The sequence below is a fragment of the Myxocyprinus asiaticus genome, chromosome 39 (assembly GCF_019703515.2).
Source record: "Myxocyprinus asiaticus isolate MX2 ecotype Aquarium Trade chromosome 39, UBuf_Myxa_2, whole genome shotgun sequence".
NCBI lineage: Eukaryota > Metazoa > Chordata > Actinopteri > Cypriniformes > Catostomidae > Myxocyprinus > Myxocyprinus asiaticus.
Window position 1 is genome coordinate 38,452,104 of NC_059382.1, and position 23,327 is coordinate 38,475,430.

The window sequence follows — 23,327 nt, forward strand, 5'->3', positions numbered from 1 at the left end:
TGCAAATTCATTTCTTCAGCACATTCTACTAGACTGAGTCATAAGAATGGCCACTTTAGGGTTGGAGATACTAGGAGTCACACTAGCCATGTTAGGCTGGATTGTTGGCATTGTGTCCTGTGCGTTGCCCATGTGGAAAGTCACAGCTTTCATCGGGGTGAATATTGTAACAGCGCAGACCATCTGGGAAGGAATCTGGATGAGCTGTGTTGTTCAGAGCACCGGACAGATGCAATGCAAAGTCTACGACTCGATGTTGGCGCTCAGCTCAGACTTACAGGCGGCCCGAGCTCTCTGCGTGATCACCATCGTGATGGGAGTGCTCGGGCTCCTGCTCGCCATCATGGGGGCCAAGTGCACTAGATGCGTGGAAGAGGAGCGCGTCAAGGCCCGAGTTATGATCACTGCTGGGGTCACCTTCATTTGCGCGGCAGTCATGCTCTTGATCCCTGTGTGTTGGTCTGCTCACAGTATCATCAGGGACTTCTACAACCCCATCATCATCGAGGCTCAGAAAAGGGAGATTGGTGCATCTCTTTACATGGGATGGGGGGCCTCTGCCCTTCTGCTCATTGGAGGGGGCATTCTCTGCTGCAGCTGCCCCCCACAGGAGGAGAACAGGTACGTCCCACCCAGCAGGATGGTTTACTCTGCCACACACTCTGCAGCACCCAATGACTTTGACAAAAGAGACTATGTGTGAATGAACAGACTCTTTCTGAGATGAAATCTCACACTCGCTTCGCTCATTTGTGTCTTGAGGACAGAACATGATGATGCAACAAGGACACGTGTGTTTCTGTACAGTGAGTTCTGCTACATTGCCTGAACGTATCAGATATATTTTCTTTGTTTTATTTTTATGTCCTGTGTTTTGTCAGATGCCATTACTCAGTTTATACAACAAGTTCTGAAGATTAATAATTATTGTGTTATTTGTGATAAGTATATTCATAATATGTATATTAATAATGATTATTGTGTTGAACACCAAATCCAACTTTTGTATCTTTTATTCCATGTCCGCTAGCTTTGTGGTCACTCCTAAATTTGAGCAAGTACGCATTTTAAATGTATAAAATATATAATAAAGTCTTTCTCTTCTGAGAAAAAAGACCAAAAATATTAAGACCCATCTTGTACTTGCCATCCTGAAAAGAACAGTGAAGTCCCTTATTTTGGCCGAAATTATGCCTATTGTTCCTTTTCACAGCAAATTGCTTAAGGGGAATCAATCCCCCCCATATTGACAGCTTTGTGTCCCATATTTATGCATTCAAAATGCTCTATAGCATCCCGTATTCATGTGTTGAAAAGCTGGCAACCCTAACTGTGACGTTCACTAAAGACTATTGGCTATTTTGAAGAAAAACAATGCCCCACCACAATGCCCCACCCCAAATTACTTTTTCAATTGGAAATACATCAACACAGCAAAGACAGCTGACCTTATCAAGTCTTTAATGTTTTGTTTCTAATTATTATAATTTATTTTCAGTGTTTCATTTTTTGTATTTTTTATTTTTTTATTTTTTTTATGTTTTATTAAATGAGGGATTACAGGTTTCATTTCAATGTTTTTTATGCTTGGCAGTAAATTTGACTTATTTTGTGACATTAAATAGTAACACTTTCCATAAATGTTCCCTTTGTTAAGGACTTATAAAGGGGTTTGTTAATGACTAATAATTCATTTACAAATGTATTATAAATGATTGATATTTGGTTACAACAACATGCAAAATCACTTACCACAAGGTTCCATTTGTTAACATAGTTAATGCATTAAGTATCATGAACAAGCAATGAACAATATATATTTTACAACATTTATTAATCTTTTTTAATGTTAATTAATAAAAATACAATTGTAAATGTTATTTCATGTTAGTTAATATTGCATTAACTGTTAACAAATACAACTTTTGCTTTTAAAGATGTATTAGTATATGTTGAAATTAGCATTAACTAAGATTCATAAATGCTTAATAAGTATTGTTCATTGTTTGCTCATGTTAACTAATGTTTTTAACTAACATTAACACATGGAACCTTATTGTAAAGTGTTATCCAACATGCATACTGTAAATAGGGTGACTTTCACGTAATACCTGACAAATAGTGTGCCATTTTACATCATGTTATAAATGCTTAATAACACCTTTTAAATATTATTATGTTATAAATGCTTAATAACATTTATTCAACATTATTAACCTATGAAAATCTTAATATAAAGTTGACACATATGAATAATTTATTAAGGAGTTACAAACATAGAAATGTAAGATACATGATGTGCAGTGTGGTTTAATGGTCAACAAGCTAAATTATGTGATGTAAGCTGTGAATAATCATGAAGACCTGAAAAGTGATTTTGAGGAGGACTTTAGGTAACTACAACTAGATAAAACCAACGTGACAAGGAAAGTGACATGAAAAGTGAGACAAGACATTACAGTAATGAATATAAACACAAAGCGGACTGTAAAATGGCATAATCCCTCCTGTAATCCCACTAGTCTATTTTACTACATTAGGTTTTTGATTAATGCATGTATGAATAAGCGTGTTTATTGAGTATTTATAACATATAAGCTTTAATGCTCACTATTTTGCAGGTATTGCATGAAAGTCACCATTTTTGTTCATGTTGTTAAAACTGCATTTCAATAATTTATTGTGTATTTTGTAAATGACTTATTAGTCATTAATGAACCCTTTTATAAACTCTTAAGAAAGGGAACATTAATGTGTTACCCAATACATTTTCAAAGTGGAACAAAAATACTCCTCCTGTTGATGTTGTTTTTATAGCACACACAATGTTTTGGATACTACAATAAAACATTTTATTTTTATTTGACAGTTTCTTGGTATTCTAAATTTCAAGTTACTGCAATAAAGAATAATAACTGTACGCCACTGTCCTCTCGTATCTGTTTAAAATAGCCATTGTTAAATTAGCCATAATTAGAAACATCACAAACTATTATATTGATAGTCCATGTTTTGTTTTTTTGTTTTTTCTGAATGGAGATCAAATTACTTTGTTTGAAAAATGTCTTTGAAACAGTCCTTATTTTTTAAATGTATTTTTTAACAAAGTTCAGTATTACTTACTGTGCCATCTTTCTTGAGTCTTCTCTGCAACACATTGAAGAACAGGCAGTTAAAGAAACCTTCATGGCCCCAATAATGAGGTGATGAGTTGAAGCCTCTGTCAACGTCTCAAAGGTCTATTCGCTCTCTGCACAAGAATCTTGTCTTTGTCAGGACCTTAATCCAACTGTCCAAACCAGCCCTGGACAATGGGCCTGTTTCAGGGATGAAGATAAAGACCAGACAGGCATTTTTCATCACTGGGTTATGGAATGTGGAAGAAGTACATTAGTCTCTTATCCGTCCCTCTGAGATGATCCATGCAGCTGAAAGTACAAAGATCTGAAGTGATTTCAGTTTTATATGAGTACGGGATTCTGTCAAAACAAAATCAAACTCTGGTGAACTATTTAGACATGTAAAGTCACATTAAAGATAAAAAGGTTTTAACAGAAATGTTTTAACTTCTTCATTGTCAACAAATGATTGGCAAACAATAGGATGCTTATGCAGATAATCTTTCAAAGGATTTTAGGTAAATTTCTGTTTCATCCAGTTTCCAAAACACGATCACACGGGAAGTCGGCTTGTTGTTTCCGATACTTCCGTTAATTTCCCCTGTGGCGTGACCAGAAACACATCATGTCAGCAGTGTGGGAGACCTGTGTTCGGATCCTTCATTGAAACCAGGGAGTAATTGCATTCATATAATCAGTGACACTGTGATTCAGAGGTTGCATTTTTTCCTCTAACATTACATTTTACTCCACTGATGGTTAGGTTTAGGTTTGAGGTTTGGATTGGGGGGTTCAGTTTATAAAACATGCATTCATCTGCACTGTCTTACAGCCTGTACAGCTGAAAGAAAAAAAAAAAAAACCTCACTTCACAACTCATTTTTAAGTTCATTTTAATTGAATAGTTCATTTTAATTTTTAAAACTCAATTTTGGGGCCTGGGTAGCTCAGCAAGTAAAGACGCTGACTACCACTCCTGGAGTCGCAAGTTCGAATCCAGGGTGTGCTGAGTGACTCCAGCCAGGTCTTCAAAGCAACCAATTGGCCCGGTTGCTAGGGAGGGTAGAGTCACATGGGGTAACCTCCTCGTGGTCGCTAAAATGTGGTTCTCTCTCTCAGTGGGGTGTGTGGTGAGTTGTGCATGGATGCTGCGGAGAATAGCGTGAAGCCTCCACACATTCTATGTCTCCGTGGTAACACGCTCAGCAAGCCACTTGATGCGTGGATTGATGGTCTCAGATGCAGAGGCAGCTGAGATTCATCCTCCACCACCCAGATTGAGGTGAGTCACTACACCACCATGAGGACTTAGAGTGCACTGGGAATTGGGCATTCTAAATTTCAGAGAAAAGGGGAGAAAAACAAACAAACAAACAAACCAAAAAATTTTTTTTTTACCTGTATCAAACCTTTCTCTCAACTCACGAACCTTTACGGCAAGGAAATCAACCTTTATATTAATATTATTTATTATTATAAGTTGTATTAAAGGAAACATTAACAGTGGAGACAGGAAACAAGATGGGAAAAAGTGGGACAAAAGGCGAATGGTCGTCCACACCAAAAAAAGCACATCTACAATGTCATTAAAGACCAAGGGCTTAGTTTGTCTTCAATTTCTGTTTCCCACAGACTATGGGAGTGCAAATAGCTGCGTGGTATGGCAGGTGCTATTTACACCTAGTGCACTGCAAATAGTCACTCTTTTATATACTGTATATACGTATATATATATATATATATTGTATAATCTAAAGCAGGGGTGGTGAACATTTGGCCTCAAGGCCATCTGAGAATTAATTTAATCTGTTAACTGTAAAAAAAGTACTACTAATAAAATAATAATAATAATAATAACAATTCAAAATCCTGTATATTGGAAAGTCCCCTTTAATGTTTTTTTTTTCTTGATGCGTGAGCAAGTACAGAATGCACCTGTATGTTAATTTCAACCCAAAATTAGAAATTTCGACTGATTGTACGGCCCGCAAATCATTTTGTAAATACTCAAATTGCCTCTTGATGGGAAAATGTTCTTCACCCCTGATTTAAAGGAAATGCCCCAGCACCATGGCAACATGATGACACAGGACACTGACATTTTCCTACTGAATGTTCCAGTACCCTGACATCGACCCCATTTTCCCGAGTTAATGACAAGCACTATTGGGACCGGATACTCACACTTGATTTGTGTGTAAAAATGATTGTAAATGAGTCCCACTGAGTTCAGTTACTCCAATAGTCTCCACAGTAACTAGATCTCAATAGTGCTCCTTTGGGATGTGGTGGACTGGCAAATTTACAGCAACTGCAAGATGTTATCATGTCAACATGGATCCAATTTCAATGGAATGTTCCCTGCACCATCTTGAATCAATGTCATTGAATTCTGGCTGTTTTGGAGTTCTATTAGAAATGTGTAGCAAATACAGTGGCCTCTGAGTGTAGGACCTTTGACTCAATTACAACAGTGCACTGGACTGACTAAGGAATGCAAGGAGTCACGGCAACTTTACCAGCTATTTTCCTTTTGTTCCCCTGGTGTGTTGAATTGATGCTGCCTGAATAGAAGATTTTATTTTATTAAAAGACAAACATTTTATTCTTTTTCTAAATGAGTACCTTGTTCTCCTTCCTAAATTATTCCTTTTTTCCCACATTAATTCTTTGGAGTTATACTCGTACTGTATGTCAACAATGATCTCATTTGTGTCTGTTTTTATTTCTCCTCAGGTACTTCAGGAGAAACATTTGAGACAATGTCGATATTCAAATAAAATATAATTGAGAACTCAATCAAGTCTCCTGAGATGAAAAAAAAAAAACAATCTATGTGTAATAAAACTTTTCCTCTGGGCTCCCTCCCCAAACTATTCCACTTTGTGTTCTTAAGCTGAAAATCTTAACAGCAGCAGAGATACAGTATAAAGAAGACAAAAGTGGGGAAATAATGTGTGTTACCATGTTGTTTGATTAAAGCTCTAGGTTTAACCGAGCTGGGAATGTCTTTTTGTGTTGCTTGGCAACTTCATCCAAAAACTTACCCTGTGCTGTTTTAGTCTGAGATAAAAACATTCTGCAATTATAATTACATAGAGATTACAGAATGGCTAATATTTAGTGTTAAACTTAAAGGAATAGTTGACCCAAAAATGAAAATTCTCTCATCATTTACTCACCCTCATATCATTCCAGATGTGTATGACTTTCTTTCTTCTACAACACAAATGAAGATTTTTTTGAAGAATATATGCAAGTGAATGGTGATCAGCCCTTTAAAGCTTCAAAAAAGCACAGACTATCGTAGTAAAAGTAATCCATCTGACTCCAGTGGTTAAATTAATGTCTTCTAAAGATATATGATCGCTTTGGGTGAGAAACAGATCAATAGTTAAGTCCTTTGTACTATAATTGTTTACTTACGGTCGCTCTCCATGAGGGGAATCTGTTCATGCCACGAGGGGAATTTGTGTTCACAGAAGAAAGAAAGTCATACACATCTGGGATGGCATGAGAGTGAGTACATCATGAGAGAATTTTTGGATGAACTATCCCTTTAATGTAGAACTTAGTTATGTTCAACACCCCTCAAATACTTAGAAACCAAGAAACAATAAACAAAATCAATGTTTTGGAGCTCTAAGCCTCTTGATAATATTGAAGTAATATTTAAGAAATTAAATTCAATGAAACAATGTACATAGCCATTGTTTCAGAAACAATTTATGCAGATTAATAATAATAATCTGGCTTGTTTGTTTAATGCTGTAGGTAATTTAATACCTATTTTAAACTAAAGAATAAAAGATTAAAGCAAACATGACAGATATATTAAGGTCTTTCTTTCATATCCCAGGGGTTGATCTTTTTGTTATATGAAAGTCACATTAAACTGATTTAAAATCTTGTTTTATTTTTTACCATGCCTTCATTGATTTATGATACTTTTCAAATGTATTTTCATATTCAGATTATATTATATTAGTTCTGTCCCAGGCAGAGACTTTTAATATGAAACTTAGAAAATCTATTATAACAAGAGGCTTGCATACTATACTACTCAGTGATCTCAATTCAATAAAAGCTTCTTTACTTCCATTGTACTGATGCACATGTTATATATATATATATATATATAAATTTTGTCTATTAGGATACATGAAATGTTAGCTATGTTAGGTGTTCTGAGTAGTTGCTAGGGTTGCTTAGGTATTCTGAGTAGCTGAGAGGGTGTTCTGTGTGGTTGCTTAGGTGTTCTGAGTGGTTGCAAATGTGTTCTGAATAGATGATAGGGTGTTGCTATGTGGTTGCTAAGGTGTTCAGAGTAGTTGCCAGGGTGTTGCTATGTGGTTGCTTAGGTTTTTTGAGTAGTTGTTAAGGTGTTGCTATGTGGTTGCTGAGGTGTTCTGAGTAGTTGCTAAGGTGTTGATATGTGGTTGCTTAGGTGTTCTGATAAGTTGCTAGGGTGTTGCTATGTGGTTGCTAAGGTGTTCTGAATGGTTGCTAATGAGTTCTGAGTAGATGCTAGGGTGTTGCTATGTGGTTGCTAAGGTGTTCCGATTAGTTGCTAGGGTGTTCTAAATGGTTGCTTAGGTGTTCAGAGTAGTTGCTAGCATGTTGCTTTGTGGTTGCTAAGGTGTTCTGAGTAGTTGCCAGGGAATTGCGATGTGGTTGCTAAGGTGTTCTGAGTAGTTTCTAGGGTGTTCCTCTGTGGATGTTGAGGTGTTCTGAGTAGTTGCTAGGGTGTTGCTGTGTGGTTGCTTAGGTGTTCCGAGTAGTTGCTAGGGTGTCGCTATGTGGTTACTGAGGTGTTCAGTGTAGTTGCTAGCATGTTGCTATGTGGTTGCTAAGGTGTTCTGAGTAGTTGCCAGGGAATTTCAATGTTGTTGCTAATGTGTTCTGAGTAGTTGCTAGGGTGTTGCTGTGTGGTTGCTTAGGTATTCCGAGTAGTTGCTAGGGTGTTGCTATGTGGTTACTGAGGTGTTCTGAGTTGTTGCTAGGGTGTTGCTATATGGTTGCTAAGGTATTCTGAGTTATTGCTAAGATGTTCTAAGTAGATGCTAGGGTGTTGCTGTGTGGTTGCTTAGGTGTTCTGAGTAGCTGCTAGGGTGTTGCTATGTGGTTGCTGAGGTGTTCTGAGTAGTTGCTTGGGTGTTGCTATGGGGTTGCTTAGGTGTTTTGAGTAGTTACTAGGGTGTTGCTTTGTGGTTGCTGAGGTGTTCTAAGTGGTTGCTAAGGTGTTCTGAGCAGTTGCCATGGTGTTGTTATGTGGTTGCTAAGTGTTCGGAGTAGTTGCTAGGGTGTTGCTATGTGGTTGCTGGTTTCTGGCCCAAGTAAAAGGAACCCAGCCCCAAGTCTCAGTGATATTCGGGTCCCCAGAAATTTGTGGGGCACTTTTTCAATCTACGTACGATAAGTCTGATTGCTTTACAAGTAACAGCATTCCTTTTCTCAACAAACAGCATGATTTTAGGAAATCTGTTTGGGATGAGTTTATAAACCAAACCAAAAAAAGTTGTATAGGCCTACTTAGGGGTTGTTTAAATCCCTAACCTTAAGAATGAGCAAAGTACTACCAATGCTTGATTTGGGAGACCCCCCTAAAAAAAATAACATATGAGAGACCATCACTTTAATCATCACCTTCAATACATTAAATACAATTTTTGAATATACTCAAACACAGACACACTTTTATGATGTTCAAATAAATTGTTGTCTTAAAACTGAGTACTTTTCAGGAATGGAGAACAGCTTGAGTTCTGTGTTGACTAAGCCTATCCTTTGAGTAATGTCTCCATCTGAATAGACTCCACCTCTCTACCTGATCTCCACTATAAAGGACACTTGTTTTGTCACAGATGCGCATTGTTTGCTCCAAGGCATTGGGACAAATTAGGCTTATCTTGCAGGTGCCCTCACTGCTGTCCAGTTATTTCACCAGCAGCAGCTCTGGCACATCACTGGCACAGGTCCTTCAAGAAGTCATGTCTTTAGGGTTGGAGCTTGTCGGTATTGTGTTAGGTGTGCTGGGATGGCTCTTGGCCATCGTGGCTTGCACTCTCCCTATGTGGAGGGTAACAGCCTTCATCGGCTCCAACATTGTGACGGCTCAGATCATCTGGGATGGATTGTGGATGTCCTGTGTAGTCCAGAGCACTGGACAGATGCAATGTAAAGTCTACGACTCCATGCTGGCTCTCTCTCAGGATCTCCAGGCAGCTCGAGCCCTGACTGTCATCTCCATCCTTCTCACAGTCCTGGCTGTGCTGGTGTCCATCGGAGGAGCAAAGTGCACCAACTGCATTGAGGATGAGTCTTCCAAAGCGAAAGTCATGATTGTAGGAGGTGTGCTTTTCATCGTGGCCGGGTTGATGCAGCTCATTCCTGTGTCCTGGTCTGCCAACAGCATTATCCGGGACTTCTACAACCCTTTGCTGCCTGATGCCCAGAGAAGGGAGCTCGGGGCCGCACTGTACATTGGCTGGGCAGCAGCTGTGCTCTTGATCATGGGGGGCTCGTTGCTCTGTTGCTCCTGCCCTCCACAGGAGAAAAAGTACAACCCATCTAAAATGCCGTACCCTGCGTCTCGCTCCACAGCTGGTGGTGGGTATGACAGAAGAGACTATGTATGAAATAAAGAAAGGAGAACTCTTATTTCACAGTTGCAGTGTTCGATATGGGGCGTCATTTTCCAGAAGAGGGAAAATATGCCACCCAGACTCCATCATGAGGGATCATGTTTGATTAAATTGTTTGATGTTTGTTCTGTTGGTCTCTATGTAAGTATGTGTTGAGTATTAAGACTCTGTCTTAAGACTTTATCTGAAAAATCTCAACAAAACTTGATTTTCTAAACTGAAGCTGACTTTACAGTTGCTAGTCATTTGCTTTTATGTCGAACGGCTAGGATTAGGAAAGATTTTCTAACCTTGATTTGCTTGGGCACTTTTCTGAACATAAATGTTTACTTTGTGCTGACTTGTTTGAGAATTTTCACTTTTTTTACTTTTCCGATATACTCTCTTGATATACACTGTTTACTTTTAAATTCGATTTCCACTGTACAGTTCTAATTTAATGTTTTATATTGTAAATGATGCATACTGTAATTTGTATGTCATTATTATTTATACAGTATTTTCATTGAATGCATAAGAAAAAAAATTCTAATTCAGTTTTAGAAATTGGGTAACACTTAACATTAATGTTTCTTTTGTTATGTTTATAAAGAGGTTCATTAATGACCAATAACTCATTTATGAATGCATTATAAATCACTGATATGCAATTATAACAACATGAATAAAAAGGACGACTGTTATGCAATACTTCCAAATTGTGAGTCATTTTACCTCACATGTTATAAATTATTAATAACAATTTTTCAACATTAGTAAACTATGCAAATGCATTTAATGTAAAGTGGACACATATGAAGTATTTATTAAGGAGTTACCAACATTAGAAACCTGTATTTTAGTACGGTTTAATGGTCATCAGGCTTTATTATATGATATGTACAGTACTGTCCAAAAGTCTTAGGCACATAAGATGCTTCACAAAAACATTTGTCTTAAGATGGTTATTTATATTTTCAGCTTGTGTGTCAATAGGAAATATACATTTTAGACTCCCAAACATTTATTTTGCAAATAGAATGGAAGAACAGGGAGCCCTGCAACAGATGGCATGGTCCCCACAGAGCCCCCCACTGAACATCAAGTCAGTCTGGGATTACAAGAAGAGACAGAAGCAATTGAGACAGCCGAAATAGATAGAAGAACTGTGGTGAATTCTCCAAGAAGCTTGGAACATCCTATCTGCCAACAACCAAGAAAAACTGTAACCATGTATACTGTTTTTGGTGCTGTTTTGAAGGCAAAGGTGGTCACACCAAATATTAATTTAGCTTTTTTATGTTTACTGGACTTTGTATGACGTTAATTGATAAATTAAAACAATTGATGGCATTATTTTTGAAGACATCCTCACTATCCAACATTTTTCACAAGTGCCTAAAACTTCTGCACAGCACTTGTATGCTGTGAATGAGTGTAAAGTGTATTTACGGTATTAAGCATTTATAACATGTAAGTTAAAATGGTCACTATTTGGGATGTATTGCATGACAGTCACTCTTTTTATCCATGTTGTTAGATAAACTGCTAACCTGATCCTTGGGTTATTGAAGTGGTTGCAGACACACCTAAGGCCCATTGTGGCCCAGAATTGTGGGAGGAGAGATGGGAGGGTTATAAGTACTTTATTGTGAGCATTGATGCATAAAGAACAGCTGGGGACCTGTACTAGGTAATTTTGTTCTTTGTAAACGACTGATGAGGACATGTTGTACCTTCAATTCTAGTGCATCAATTCATTAATAAATCTTACCATGTTGAATTGTGGGTTTTGTATAAATGCTTGTGAGCCTCATTCTAGAATTGAGAACTGGAATTTGTTGAGGTCAATCTGATACCAAAATCACTGGACCATGTGGCCTCCAGTTAGCAACAAAGCCAAATACAACACAGTAATCCTCAAAAGATCACCTAAAAAGTGTAGCTGGCAAATGGTGGCATGGAGAGGACCAGTGTTGTGGGTAACGCATTAAAAGTAGCACGCATTACGTAATCAGATTATTTTTTCAAGTAAAGTAACACAATATTTTTTACTTTTTAAATAAAGTAATGCGTTGCTTTTATACACCTCTACTTTCCTTGTATTGCGAGAAATCCGGAGTAAAAGTATGCAAACTTTGGGGAGGAGACGTAGTGCATGATGGGCATTGTAGTTCTATAGAGTGTGAGGCCAGAGACAATGAATGGGACAAATTGGAATGCCCAGCCAAGGAGCTCTAGCACCCAACACTCAATGGATGTAGAAAGGAAGTCCCACCTTGCAGGTAAAAGAGCCAATCACCTTTTAGATACAGATATCGCCTGTCAATCAACTCGCTAACGCACATTAGCTATACAAGCCGGGAAAATTGTGTGTTTTAGCGTAATATGAGGTTAACATTCAGTTGAGTGAAACGCATGTGTTAATACACACTGCATTAAAAAATCTGTAAAATTTAGGCAGAGACTAATCTTCCACTGGCCACTATATGATACACAGGGTGAAATACTCACTCAATTCACTGACTTATGCAGCCGAACTGCTCTGTGTTACAGCTCCCCGTAATTGGGAGAATGGGATGAGAAAAGCTGACTCTGGATCAGTGGCTCCGAGCAACGTTCTACATCGATTGTGTATGCAGAGAAAAGGTCTTAGTTTCTAAAAAGATTCTACATATTTGTTTAATAATAAACTAGTTTGATTCATGAAACAATCAACTCAAAACAAGTGTGCACAGAGATGAATTAAGTGAAAAATATTCTTTTATAATCAGACACATTCCTTGAACATGTTAGGTTGGCATTCCCCACTGAATTTTATCCTGACTTTCGAAAAACATCTTAAATTGACTCTGACATTGTCGATGAGCACAGCATATGATGACATATATGATGCAGGTTCAAGTGTTGGACTTTGCTGCTTTAGGTAAGACAGTGGTTATTCTTCATTATTCATACTGGCTGCCATGTTGATGGAAAAACAAATCATGCATATTCATGTTATTGATTCTTTATTATAAATATGACGTGAAGGCCTACTTTCTAAATATCTGTTTGTTTTTACGTGAGTGTTGTACAGTAGCTAGCATGACCTGTAATGTCTTTTGTATGCAATGCATGGCTTATTTGTATGGAATGCATAGCATAGCAGAAGAGAAAGTGGCTGTGAGAAAAAAGAGAAAAAACGCAAATGTAACATAATGCTTTACATTCCATAAAAACTAACTTTTTAATTAAGTTACTTTTTTAAGGAGTAACACAATATTCTAACAATTTACTTTTAAAAGTAACGCTACCCAACACTGGAGAGTACTGAGTACACACACAACAGAGTGAAACAAATACATTTGTAAGAGGTTAATTACATATTTAATCACTGCATTAGCTTTATAATACAAATAGGAAATGCCCATGCAACAATTAAAAAATAAGAAATAGTCAGAGGCCATCTTTATTAATTCTATTGTGCAATTTGACAGATCATAAATTATTCAAATACCTGATGGAGAACCAGTTTTGGCGGCTTCTAACAGCTGCAACTTAAAATATTGATCAGGGTCTTGTATGGGTGCAAGCATCAGCATATCACTTTACCAGAGAATGTCATCTGTTTCTATAAACACAGGATCAGTGTCAGCTCAATAAAGGAAAGGGAGCTAAATTACCTGCCCTGAAAATATGAACACTGCTGATAGGGTTATTTCTGACAGCTATCGCGAAGGCAACCTTTGGTTAAACAAGAATTAAAATGCTAAAGATGTTCCTATTAAACTATTAAAAACAGATCAAGATTTATTCTAGATTTGTTTTGCTAACAAACAAAGATTAAATATAGAACTGTGAACTTGTTGCAAATTAGACACAAATGTAAGGAGAATGGTGGTGATCGTGTCAAGCAAACAAATGTGAAAAAAGATTCTAATTGCCATACTTTCAGAGTATGTACTGCATTTGATTAAGAACTTGCTTCTTGACCATTAATAAAAGTACGTTCTTTAGGTATGTAGGTGAATAGTATAAACACATACCTGGACATACTACATGCGGGAATGCGGGTATTATCATTTGACCCTTGTGTTTTTGGACCTATGATGTATAATCCGGGCTTACGGGGGCTTAAAGGAATAGCTCTCCCAAAAATGAAAATGCTCTCATCATTTACTCACCCTCATGCCATCCCAGATGTGTATGATGTTCTTTCTTCTGCAGAACACAAACAAAGACTGATCACCATTCACTTGCATTGTATGGACCTACAGAGCTTCTACATTCACGGGAAGACATGCATGTAAACACATTCAGCGGCAGATGCTGATATAAGCACAGAGATGGCGCGCAACAGCGAAGCCCGTCTGTGTTGCGCATGGTCATAGAGTAAAAACATCCCTGTAGCAATTTTTTTCCTGCAGCATCAAAATATCACTGTCAAGCCGTACTCATCTCAGTTCCATCACAGGCTCAACAGTCTTCAGATTTATCACTCATGTTTAATCGCAATATGTTTTATTACTCTTATAAATATGAGTTTAATTACATTATACTGTCATATTGATATTTTAGGTCCCCTAACCCAACCCCATTCCTTATTCCAGGTTCAATACAAGTTAAGCTCAATCAACAGCATTTGTGGTATAATGTTGATCACCACATTTCTTGTTCCTCCTTTTCTTTAAAAAAAAGCAAAAATCTGGGTAACAGTGAGACACTTACAATGGAAGTTAATGGGGGCCAATTTTAGAACGTTAAAATACTCACTGTTTCAAAAGTATAGCCACAAGACATAAACAATATGTGTGTTAACATGATTTTAGCGTGATATAATCAATTACTAACCGCTTCTGTGTAAAGTTATAGCCAATTTTACAACTTGGTTACCATGATGATATAATATCAACCCTAAAATAACTGAAAAACTTACAATTTAAACAACTTTACAGCTCAAATCATACATGAGTTTTAACAGAATTAATGTAAGTGCTTTTATAAAATTTTAAGCTTCATATTTCTGCCTTTAAACCCTCCAAAAATTGGCCCCATTCACTTCCATTGTAAGTGACTCACTGTAATCTTGATTTTTGCTTCTTTCTTCTTTTTTAAGAAAGGACGAGTCTAAATTACTTTTTGTGGTAATCAACATTATACCACAAATGCTGTCAATTGAGCTTAACTTGTATTGAACCCGGAATATTCCTTTAACCTAAGCACTTAAACAATATAAAACATGTAAGTAAAATTAATGTGACTATATTTACTTGCCTGTTATATTACATCATAAAATCAGACTGATCTCACAGTGAAATTGCAAAAAGAAGGTTGACTTTTCTTTATCTGAAATCATTTGTGCTTACCAAAATTTGAAACACTGCCGCCAGTGGCCAAAGCAGTAAGTGTTGTTGGGCGTAAGGGAACGTGTGAGCTCCATTTATCAAGTGAAATATCCACAGTGGGTGCCAAAAGCAAGTTGGAAGAGAGTTGTTTTCAGCTGTACAGGCTGTAATACAGTGAAGATGAATAGCATATTTTATAAAGTGTACCCCCCAACCCAAACCCCAAACCTAACCATCAGTGGAGTAAAAATGTCATGTTAAAGGGAAAGAAATGCATCCTCTGAATCGTCCTCATCATTGATTAAGCAAACACAATTACTTCCCAGTCTCAATGCAGGATCTGAACCCGGGTCGCCAGCACAGCTGATGCAACACACTTCCAGTCACACCACAAGAGAAGGTTAACACACTGGAGCCGATGCAAAAATGCCTGATAGGAGATGCCGCTTGTCATGAGTTGGCATAAAGTGGCTCATCCTAGGGTACTGGAGGTCTCATAAACAACATGCAGATCATATAAGCTTTGAACAGTTGTACATACATAAAAAACATATTTTAGATTAAAACCCATTAAAAATCTCACTTTCACTTCCATATTCGTCTTCTTTTGTTTTTTGTTGATTCACATTCTTTGTGCATATCGCCACCTACTGGTCAGGGCTGGTCAAAGGTGGGAATTGATAGTAAAAAGGACTTAAATATTGATCTGTTTCCCACCCATAACTATCATTTAGCTTCTGAAGATATAGATTTAACCACTGCAGTCTAATGGGTTATTTTATGTTGTATTTTTGTGCTTTTTCTACCTTCTGTGTTCTGGTCACCATTCAGTTGCATTGAATGGACCTACAGAGCTAAGTTATTCTTCTAAAATCTTCATTTGTGTTCTGCAGAAGAAAGAAAGTCATACACATTCAAGCCAAATCTACGCCCCTGATGTCAAGGCTTATTTCTTTTGAGTTTGCTGATGAATTGTCCTCTGTATTGTATCTCTGAGGGCACAATGCATTTGTCTGCACCTGTAATCAACCTCAATCTCAAACCTTCACAGAGTTCTTGACTGTTCCCTGGAAACTCTACTCTCTTCAGAACAGTGATTCCTCTGAAACTCAGGTCACATGACTGATACTGGTGAAGGCAAGGAGTGAGGGTTGCTAGGCAAAGACATGAAAACAGTGTTTCTCTGTCTGTTTAATGGGAGGAGGCTTTCAGTTTCATCTTTAGCCCATGTGGGAACAGTGACAAAAGGAGCACATTTAAAGGTTATAATTACAATTTTGATATGGATTCTCTCATCTCATTGACGATAGTGCTACCAATAACTGATCCCTTAGATCTGAAAACTGAAAACATAACTGCATCAAAACAGTCACAATGATAAAGACAAATATCAGTGATTTAACATAAAAAAGATTACATCTTTTTGCAACCATTTACTCTTGACTAGTTATCTTATTCTCACAATTGCTGCATCATTTCCTTATGTGTGCATTTGTTCACAAAGGAGACAACACTGTCAGTGAAATATCATTTCCACTACATCTCATATGTATTGCATTCCGTGGTGCAAATGACATTTGCACCACGGAATGATAAAAATTCTCCTGTGATGCATGAATACTCAGCACATTGTTTGTAGACAAATTAAAGAAACTAGTGAAAATTGTGGTTTTCTAAAATCTACAGTGCCAAAAGTGCCCAAACCCACATAGGAAAATATAATCACGCATGAAAACTTTTACAATAAATATCTCATTTATTTCTCCTAGACTTCCAGTTGAATAAAAAGGGTAAATTGAAATTTTTGAGACCCCCAGTAATCTTGCATGTGTCTCCTCTGGAGTATCACAAGAGATTCCAACGTCTCAAACTGTGCTCAGATTTGTCAAAATACCCAATTCTGCACTCCTCTGAGCAAATAAGATCTTCCCCTGTAATAGTCGTCATGGTTACTTGTGTAACCTCCGTTCCCTGATGGAGGGAACGAGATGTTGTGTCGATGTAGTGACACTAGGGGTCACTCTTGGGAGCCCGAGACACCTCTGGTCTTTGATAAAAGGCCAATAAAAATTGGCGAGTGGTATTTGCATGCTACTCCCCCGGACATACGTGTATAAAAGGAGCTGGTATGCAACCACTCATTCAGGTTTTATGCTGGGGAGCCGATATAAGGTCCAGCCATTTCAGCGGGTAGTTCAGCGTTGTGGCAGGAGGGACACAACGTCTCGTTCCCTCCATCAGAGAACGGAGGTTACACCAGTAAACACGACGTTCCCTATCTGTCACTCACTCGACGTTGTGTCGATGTAGTGACACTAGGGGTCCCTATACAAAATGCCACAATTGGCTGAACTGTGTTACGTGAACTGGCGGTGTGTGGTGGGCAGACTACTGTGTGCCTCATAGCCAGCACACCAGGTCGACACATAACCTCCCCGAACATAGTTATGAGTGTCGAACGGCCCTTTGGGGACAAGTCAACTACCCAAGAGATAGAGAGAGGCTTAACCCAGTCGTGGCCTCTTTTCCCCTTCTCTTTTTTCCACTCCCTAAAAAAGAAGGGGGATTATCTGACTGGGCTGCCAGGTCTAGTCGGGGGGGTGTCTCTCCCAAGGGGAAGACACCGCGGAGACCACACCTTGCCCAAAGAGAGGGGGGGATATTTAAGTGGAAAAATACATCACATGGTCTTTCCAACCATGTGGAGAGTCTTCAAGGTAGATCCTAACCAACGGGATAGGAGTTACTACAAACATGGAGACTGGGGCAGAGGGGCTCTGCCCAAGGAAGACGCAGTTTGCCAACAGGGAAATGAATTAGCGGAAGATATATATTGCATGGGGTTAGCCTTACAGGGAACTGCCAAATGCAGAGCACCTACCCCAGAACAGGACTCTTAGTTAGCACGTGTACTGGGCCGTCAGCGAGTCTCTCTGAAAACTCGACTGCCACAGGGCTCGGAGGAAGTCAACCAGGGAACAAAGCTTGTGAACACTACTGGGAATTAATGGCGCACATCTTCAGCTCAAAAGGAGGTGGAAGGTGCTAAGTGCAAGCGATACACCCGGCTGGCTATCCCGGGCTTATCCGCTTGTATTGCGCGCCACTACCTGGGACAAAACCGGTTCCACCCAGAGGTTGTAGAACCTTGCAAAGGTGTTGGGTGTTGCCCAGCCTGCTGCTCTGCAAATGTCTGTTAGAGAGGCACCCCTGGCCAGGGCCCAAGAAGCCACTACACCCCTGGTAGAATGGGCTCGTAGCCCTACCGGGGGCAGCATGTCCTGGGCGTGATATGCCATAGTTATGGCGTCAATGAGCCAGTGGGCGATCCTCTGCTTGGAGACAGCGCTTCCTTTCCGCTGTGCACCAAAGCAGAAAAAGAGCTGCTCAGAGATCCTAAAGCTCTGCGTGCGATCCAAATAGATGCGTAAAGCACGCACCGGACACAGCAACGACAGGGCTGGGTCTGCCTCCTCCTGGGGCAGCGCTTGCAGGTTCACCACCTGGTCCCTAAAAGGGGTGGTGGGAACCTTGGGCACATAGCCCGGTCGGGGTCTCAGGATCACGTGAGAATAACCCGGACCGAACTCCAGGCACGTTTTGCTGACATAGAATGCTTGCAGGTCTCCTACCCTCTTGATGGAAGTGAGTGCAGTCAGGAGGGCAGTCTTCAAGGAGAGTGCCTTAAGCTCGGCTGACTGTCAAGGCTCAAAGGGGGCTCTATGTAGACCCTGAAGAACTACAGAGAGGTCCCATGAGGGAACGAGGCGCGGTCTGGAGGGATTCAGCCTCCTAGCGCCTCTTAGGAACCTGATAATCAGGTCGTGCTTCCCTAAGGACTTACCGTTGACTGCGTCATGGTGTGCTGCTATGGCGGCAATGTACACCTTCAAGGTGGAAGGGGACAGCCTCCCTTCCAACCTCTCCTGCAGGAAGGAAAGCACTGAACCGACTGTGCATCTCTGGGATTCTTCCCGTCAGGAAGAACACCACTTAGCAAACAGATGGCACTTAAAGGCATACAGGCGCCTCGTAGAGGGGGCCCTAGACTGAGTGATCGTGTCTACCACCACAGGTGGTAGACCGCTTAGGTCTTCCACCTCCTGTCCATGGGCCAGATATGGAGATTCCAGAGGTCTGGTTGCGGGTGCCAGAGGGTGCCCCGTCCGTGATGACCACGCGATGTGTCCCGTGGCACCATGCCCATCTCGGGACTCGAGTCTGGAGCCAGTGCTGAAGCGGTCTCATATGCATCAACCTGAGCGGGGTGGCTACCGCTCAGGATGCCATATGCCCCAGGAGCCTCTGAAAAAGTTTCAGTGGAACCGCTGTTTTCTGTTTGAACGCCTTCAAACAGACCATCACTGACTGGGCACGCTCGTTCGTAAGGCGCGCCATCAAAGAGACTGAGTCCAGTTCCAAACCGAGAAAAGAGATGCTCTGAACCGGGAGGAGCTTGCTCTTTCCCGAGTTGAACTGAAGCCCTAGTCAGCTGAGGTGTGAGAGCACCAAGTCCCTGTGTGTGCACAACATGTCTCGAGAGTGAGCTAGGATTAGCCAGTCATCGAGATAGTTGAGAATGCGAATGCCCACCTCCCTTAACGGGGCAAGAGCAGCCTCTGCGACCTTCATGAAGACGCAAGGAGACAGGGACAGGCCGAAATGGAGGACTTTGTACTGATACGCCTGACCCTTGAATGAAAACCGCAGGAAGGGTCTGTGTCGAGGAAGGATCGAGACGTGGAAGTAGGCGTCCTTCAGGTCTACCGCAGTGAACCAATCTTGATGCTGGACGCTCGCCAGAATGCATTTTTGCATCAGTATCTTGAACGGGAGTCTGTGTAAGGCCTGGTTCAGTACTTGCAGGTCCAAGATTGGCCGCAACCCACCGCCTTTTTTCGGTACGATGAAGTCGGGGCTGTAAAACCCCTTCTTCATCACGCTGGAGGGACAGGTTCTATCACGCCCTTCCATAGGAGGGTAGCAATCTCTGCACGCAAGGTAGCAATGTTTTCGTTCTTGACCAAGGTGAAGTGAATACCGCTGAACCTGGGCGGGTGCCTGGCAAACTGAATCGCGTTGCCGAGTCGGACGGTCCGGATCAGCCATCGCGACAGATTGGAAAGCGCAAGCCACACGTTCAAGTTCTGCACAAGGGTAGTCGTGATGACGACCGTGCACACCGGGTATATGACCCAGGGAGGAAGGAAACTGCTCTTTTGCTGGACTGTTGGGCGAAATCAAACAAAAAGGTAACAAAAGATTTTCCACCCGGCCCTCCACCGGGGGATGGAGTGGTCTTCTTACCAGCTGCAGGTGAGTTCTCCGTGGGTTCTTAGGCACCGACTGTGAGACGGGTGGCGTCTGCTTCCTGCGGTGGGCTCCACGTCGGGGCCAGGCCGAAGGGGCAGGCTGCGGTGGAGCCGGTGCAGTCACCGCAGGGGGACGCCCTTGGCGACGAGTAGACGGGGTGCAGGATCTTGAGCCGCGCTGGGGTAGGATGTGCCGGATCGCCTCCGTCTGCTGCTTCACCGCCGAGAACTGCTGGGCAAAGTCCTCGACGGTGTTGCCGAATAGGCCAGCCTGGGAAATGGGGGCAGCAAGAAACCATGTCTTGTCGGCCTCACCCATCTCGACCAGGTTGAGCCAAAGGTGGTGGTCCTGGACCACTAGTGTGGCCATCATCCGCCTGAGAGACCGCGCCGTGACCTTCGTCGCTCGGAGAGCGAGGTCGGTCGCCGAGCACAGTTCCTGCATCAAATCTGGGGCGGAACTACCCTCGTGCAGTTCTTTCAACGCCTTGGCTTGATGGACCTGCAGGAGAGCCATGGCGTGCAGGGCAGAGGCGGCTTGTCCAGCAGTGCTGTAGGCTTTAGCCGTCAGGGACGATGTGAACCTACAGGGCTTGGACGGGAGCTTAGGGCATCCGCGCCAGGTGGCGGCGCTCTGCGGGCATAGGTGCACTGCGAGCGCCTTATCCACCGGTGGAATCGCCGTATAGCCCCTGGCCACCCCGCCATCGAGGGTAGTTAGAGTGGGGGAACTGCGGAAATGGGGCCGGGCAGTAAAAGGTGCCTCCCATGATTTTGTCAGCTCCTCGTGCACTTCCGGGAAGAATGGCACTGGAGTGGGGCGTGGCTGCTTTGAGCGGCGCCGCGAGCCCAGGAACCAATCATCAAGCCATAAGGGTTCAGGGGAGAGCGGAGGGTTCCACTCTAACCCGACGCTCACGGTCACCTGGGAAAGCATGTCCGTCATTTCGGCATCAGCCTGTGACTGGGCAATCGTCCCCGAGGGGGAAAGCCCAGCTGAGGCTTCTGTGTCCGACTGGACAAGCCCGCTCTCCGATGCTGCGCTCGAGAGCTCATCATCTTCGCGGGCTCTGAAGAAGAAGCCAAACTCACCGTGAGATGAGCCCGTGAACTCATCCAGAAGCCCGACTGGGTCAGACGAGCGTGCTGGGGAATGGGAGGTCCGCGGGGGGATACCCGCGGAGGCGATCCCATTGGGGTCCCCAAATTGCCCCCAGTGCTAGCCGCGCTGGCTTCATAACCATAGGTAGAAGGACCGAGGCGGGGAGCCGCTGGGGTGGCTTGCTTTCTTACGAAAGCAAGCCGCGACCGCAACGTTGCCATGGTCATGTTCTCGCAATGAGAACACGAACCATCCACAAAAGCTGCCTCCATGTGGGTCACGCCCAGACACGAAAGATAGCGATCATGACCATCTGAAGTTGAGAGATAATGACCGCAACCAGGAATAACACACAATCGGAAAGGCATCTTTAAAAAGACGCATCTTTAAAAAGACGTTCTGCTCTTTCAGAGAAATATATACTCTTTTAGAGGAAAAAAGCTCTTTCAGAAAATGTACTCTCTTGTTTTCTGCCGAAGCGCCCAGGGTAGTTCTCTGCAGTGCACCAGTGCAGAGGAGGGAGAAGCTGCTTAAATGCGCCATCAGATCCAGCAGAGGTGAATGAACAGTAGAATTCAGCTCAATGAGCATGACCGTTCGGCTCCGAAAAGAAAATCTGAATGAGTGGTTGCATACCAGCTCCTTTTATACCCGTATGTCTGGGGGAGTGGCATGCAAATACCACTCGCCAATTTTCATTGGCCTTTTATCAAAGACCAGAGGTGTCTCAGGCTCCCAAGAGTGACCCCTAGTGTCACTACATCGACACAACGTCGAGTGAGTGACAGATAGGGAAACCTAGTTATGTCATGCATGCCAAGAACAAAGAAACAACAGGTGAACTCTGAGAACAATCTTCCTTTGCGACTCTGAGTGAACCTGTGAAAAATAAGAAGCCAATTAAATATAAAATGTCTCCAAAAGAGGTCTCTGACTTTTCAGCAGTCTGCACTGACCCATGGGCCTTTACAGGATCACATTACTGACAAGATTAAATTAGCATTCTCCACTAGTCTAAAATGGGCAGCTGGACATTATATAGAGGTAGAGTTGACTTCTAATGCCTAAATTCTCCCCCAGGTATCTTCAGAGCTTTCAGATTTCAAAGCTTTCATCAACAAGAACAGTTAAGCTACACAGTGATGTAACAGACTATGAGATGCCATATTATGTCATCTATGTCAGCTCCAGGACACCAGAGGGAGCCATGGCCTCAGTTTTAGCTCACTTCAAACTGTTTTTGGCAGATAGTGCATGTCCCAGTATTGCCATTTGCATTCTTGCCTGCTTCAGTGTGCATATGTAAGTATGCTAGAAAAATGCCAACACTTAGTAGGCTACACTTAACCCACACTAAATCCACAACATCCCTAAACCTAACCACTTTTAAACACTATATAACATGAAACAAGAAAATACATGTACAGACACAATAATTTTAACTACATTACACTACAGTATAGATATTATTGAGCACCTACCGCAACCCTTATGCCCAAACCTAACCACTTCTCAACCATATAAAAGACGCAACAAGCAGATAGAAGTACTCTCACAATAATTTATTCAAAGGAATAGATTGAAACTGAAAGTTTTAATCACTGAAAATCTTACTCTTCATGAAGGCAGTCACATCTCATTAAAAAATATACATCCAAACTTTAGTATGTTGCAAGACATGCGAGAGCATTTCACATCACCAAGAAAGCTGTCTTCATGATATTTGAGCGTTATGGCAGATGGGGACCATTAAGACCTAAATTTGAATCTGTTCCTCACACAAAGCCTTCACACAGCCTCGGAATACAGCGCATGAGTAGAGGATTACTTTATGATTGTTTTAG

General features: G+C 41.4%; 1 protein-coding gene across 1 annotated transcript; it reads left to right on the forward strand.

The window, feature by feature from the left end:
* On the forward strand, window positions 1-10,312 carry LOC127429504 (claudin-3-like). Its single transcript, XM_051678549.1, has 2 exons — window positions 1-527; window positions 9,105-10,312. Exons 1-2 carry the CDS (start codon window positions 47-49, stop codon window positions 9,755-9,757), a joined length of 1,134 nt encoding a protein of 377 aa, XP_051534509.1. The 5' UTR covers window positions 1-46; the 3' UTR covers window positions 9,758-10,312.
* The last annotated feature ends 13,015 nt before the right edge of the window (window positions 10,313-23,327 follow it).

Bases quoted from the DNA above. Each gene is read 5' to 3' on its own strand.
- LOC127429504 (XM_051678549.1), top strand. From the start codon at position 47: ATGGCCACTTTAGGGTTGGAGATACTAGGAGTCACACTAGCCATGTTA. The intron at 528-9,104 runs GTGCATCTCTTT...AGGTCCTTCAAG, and splicing joins GGCTCAGAAAAGGGAGATTG to AAGTCATGTCTTTAGGGTTG.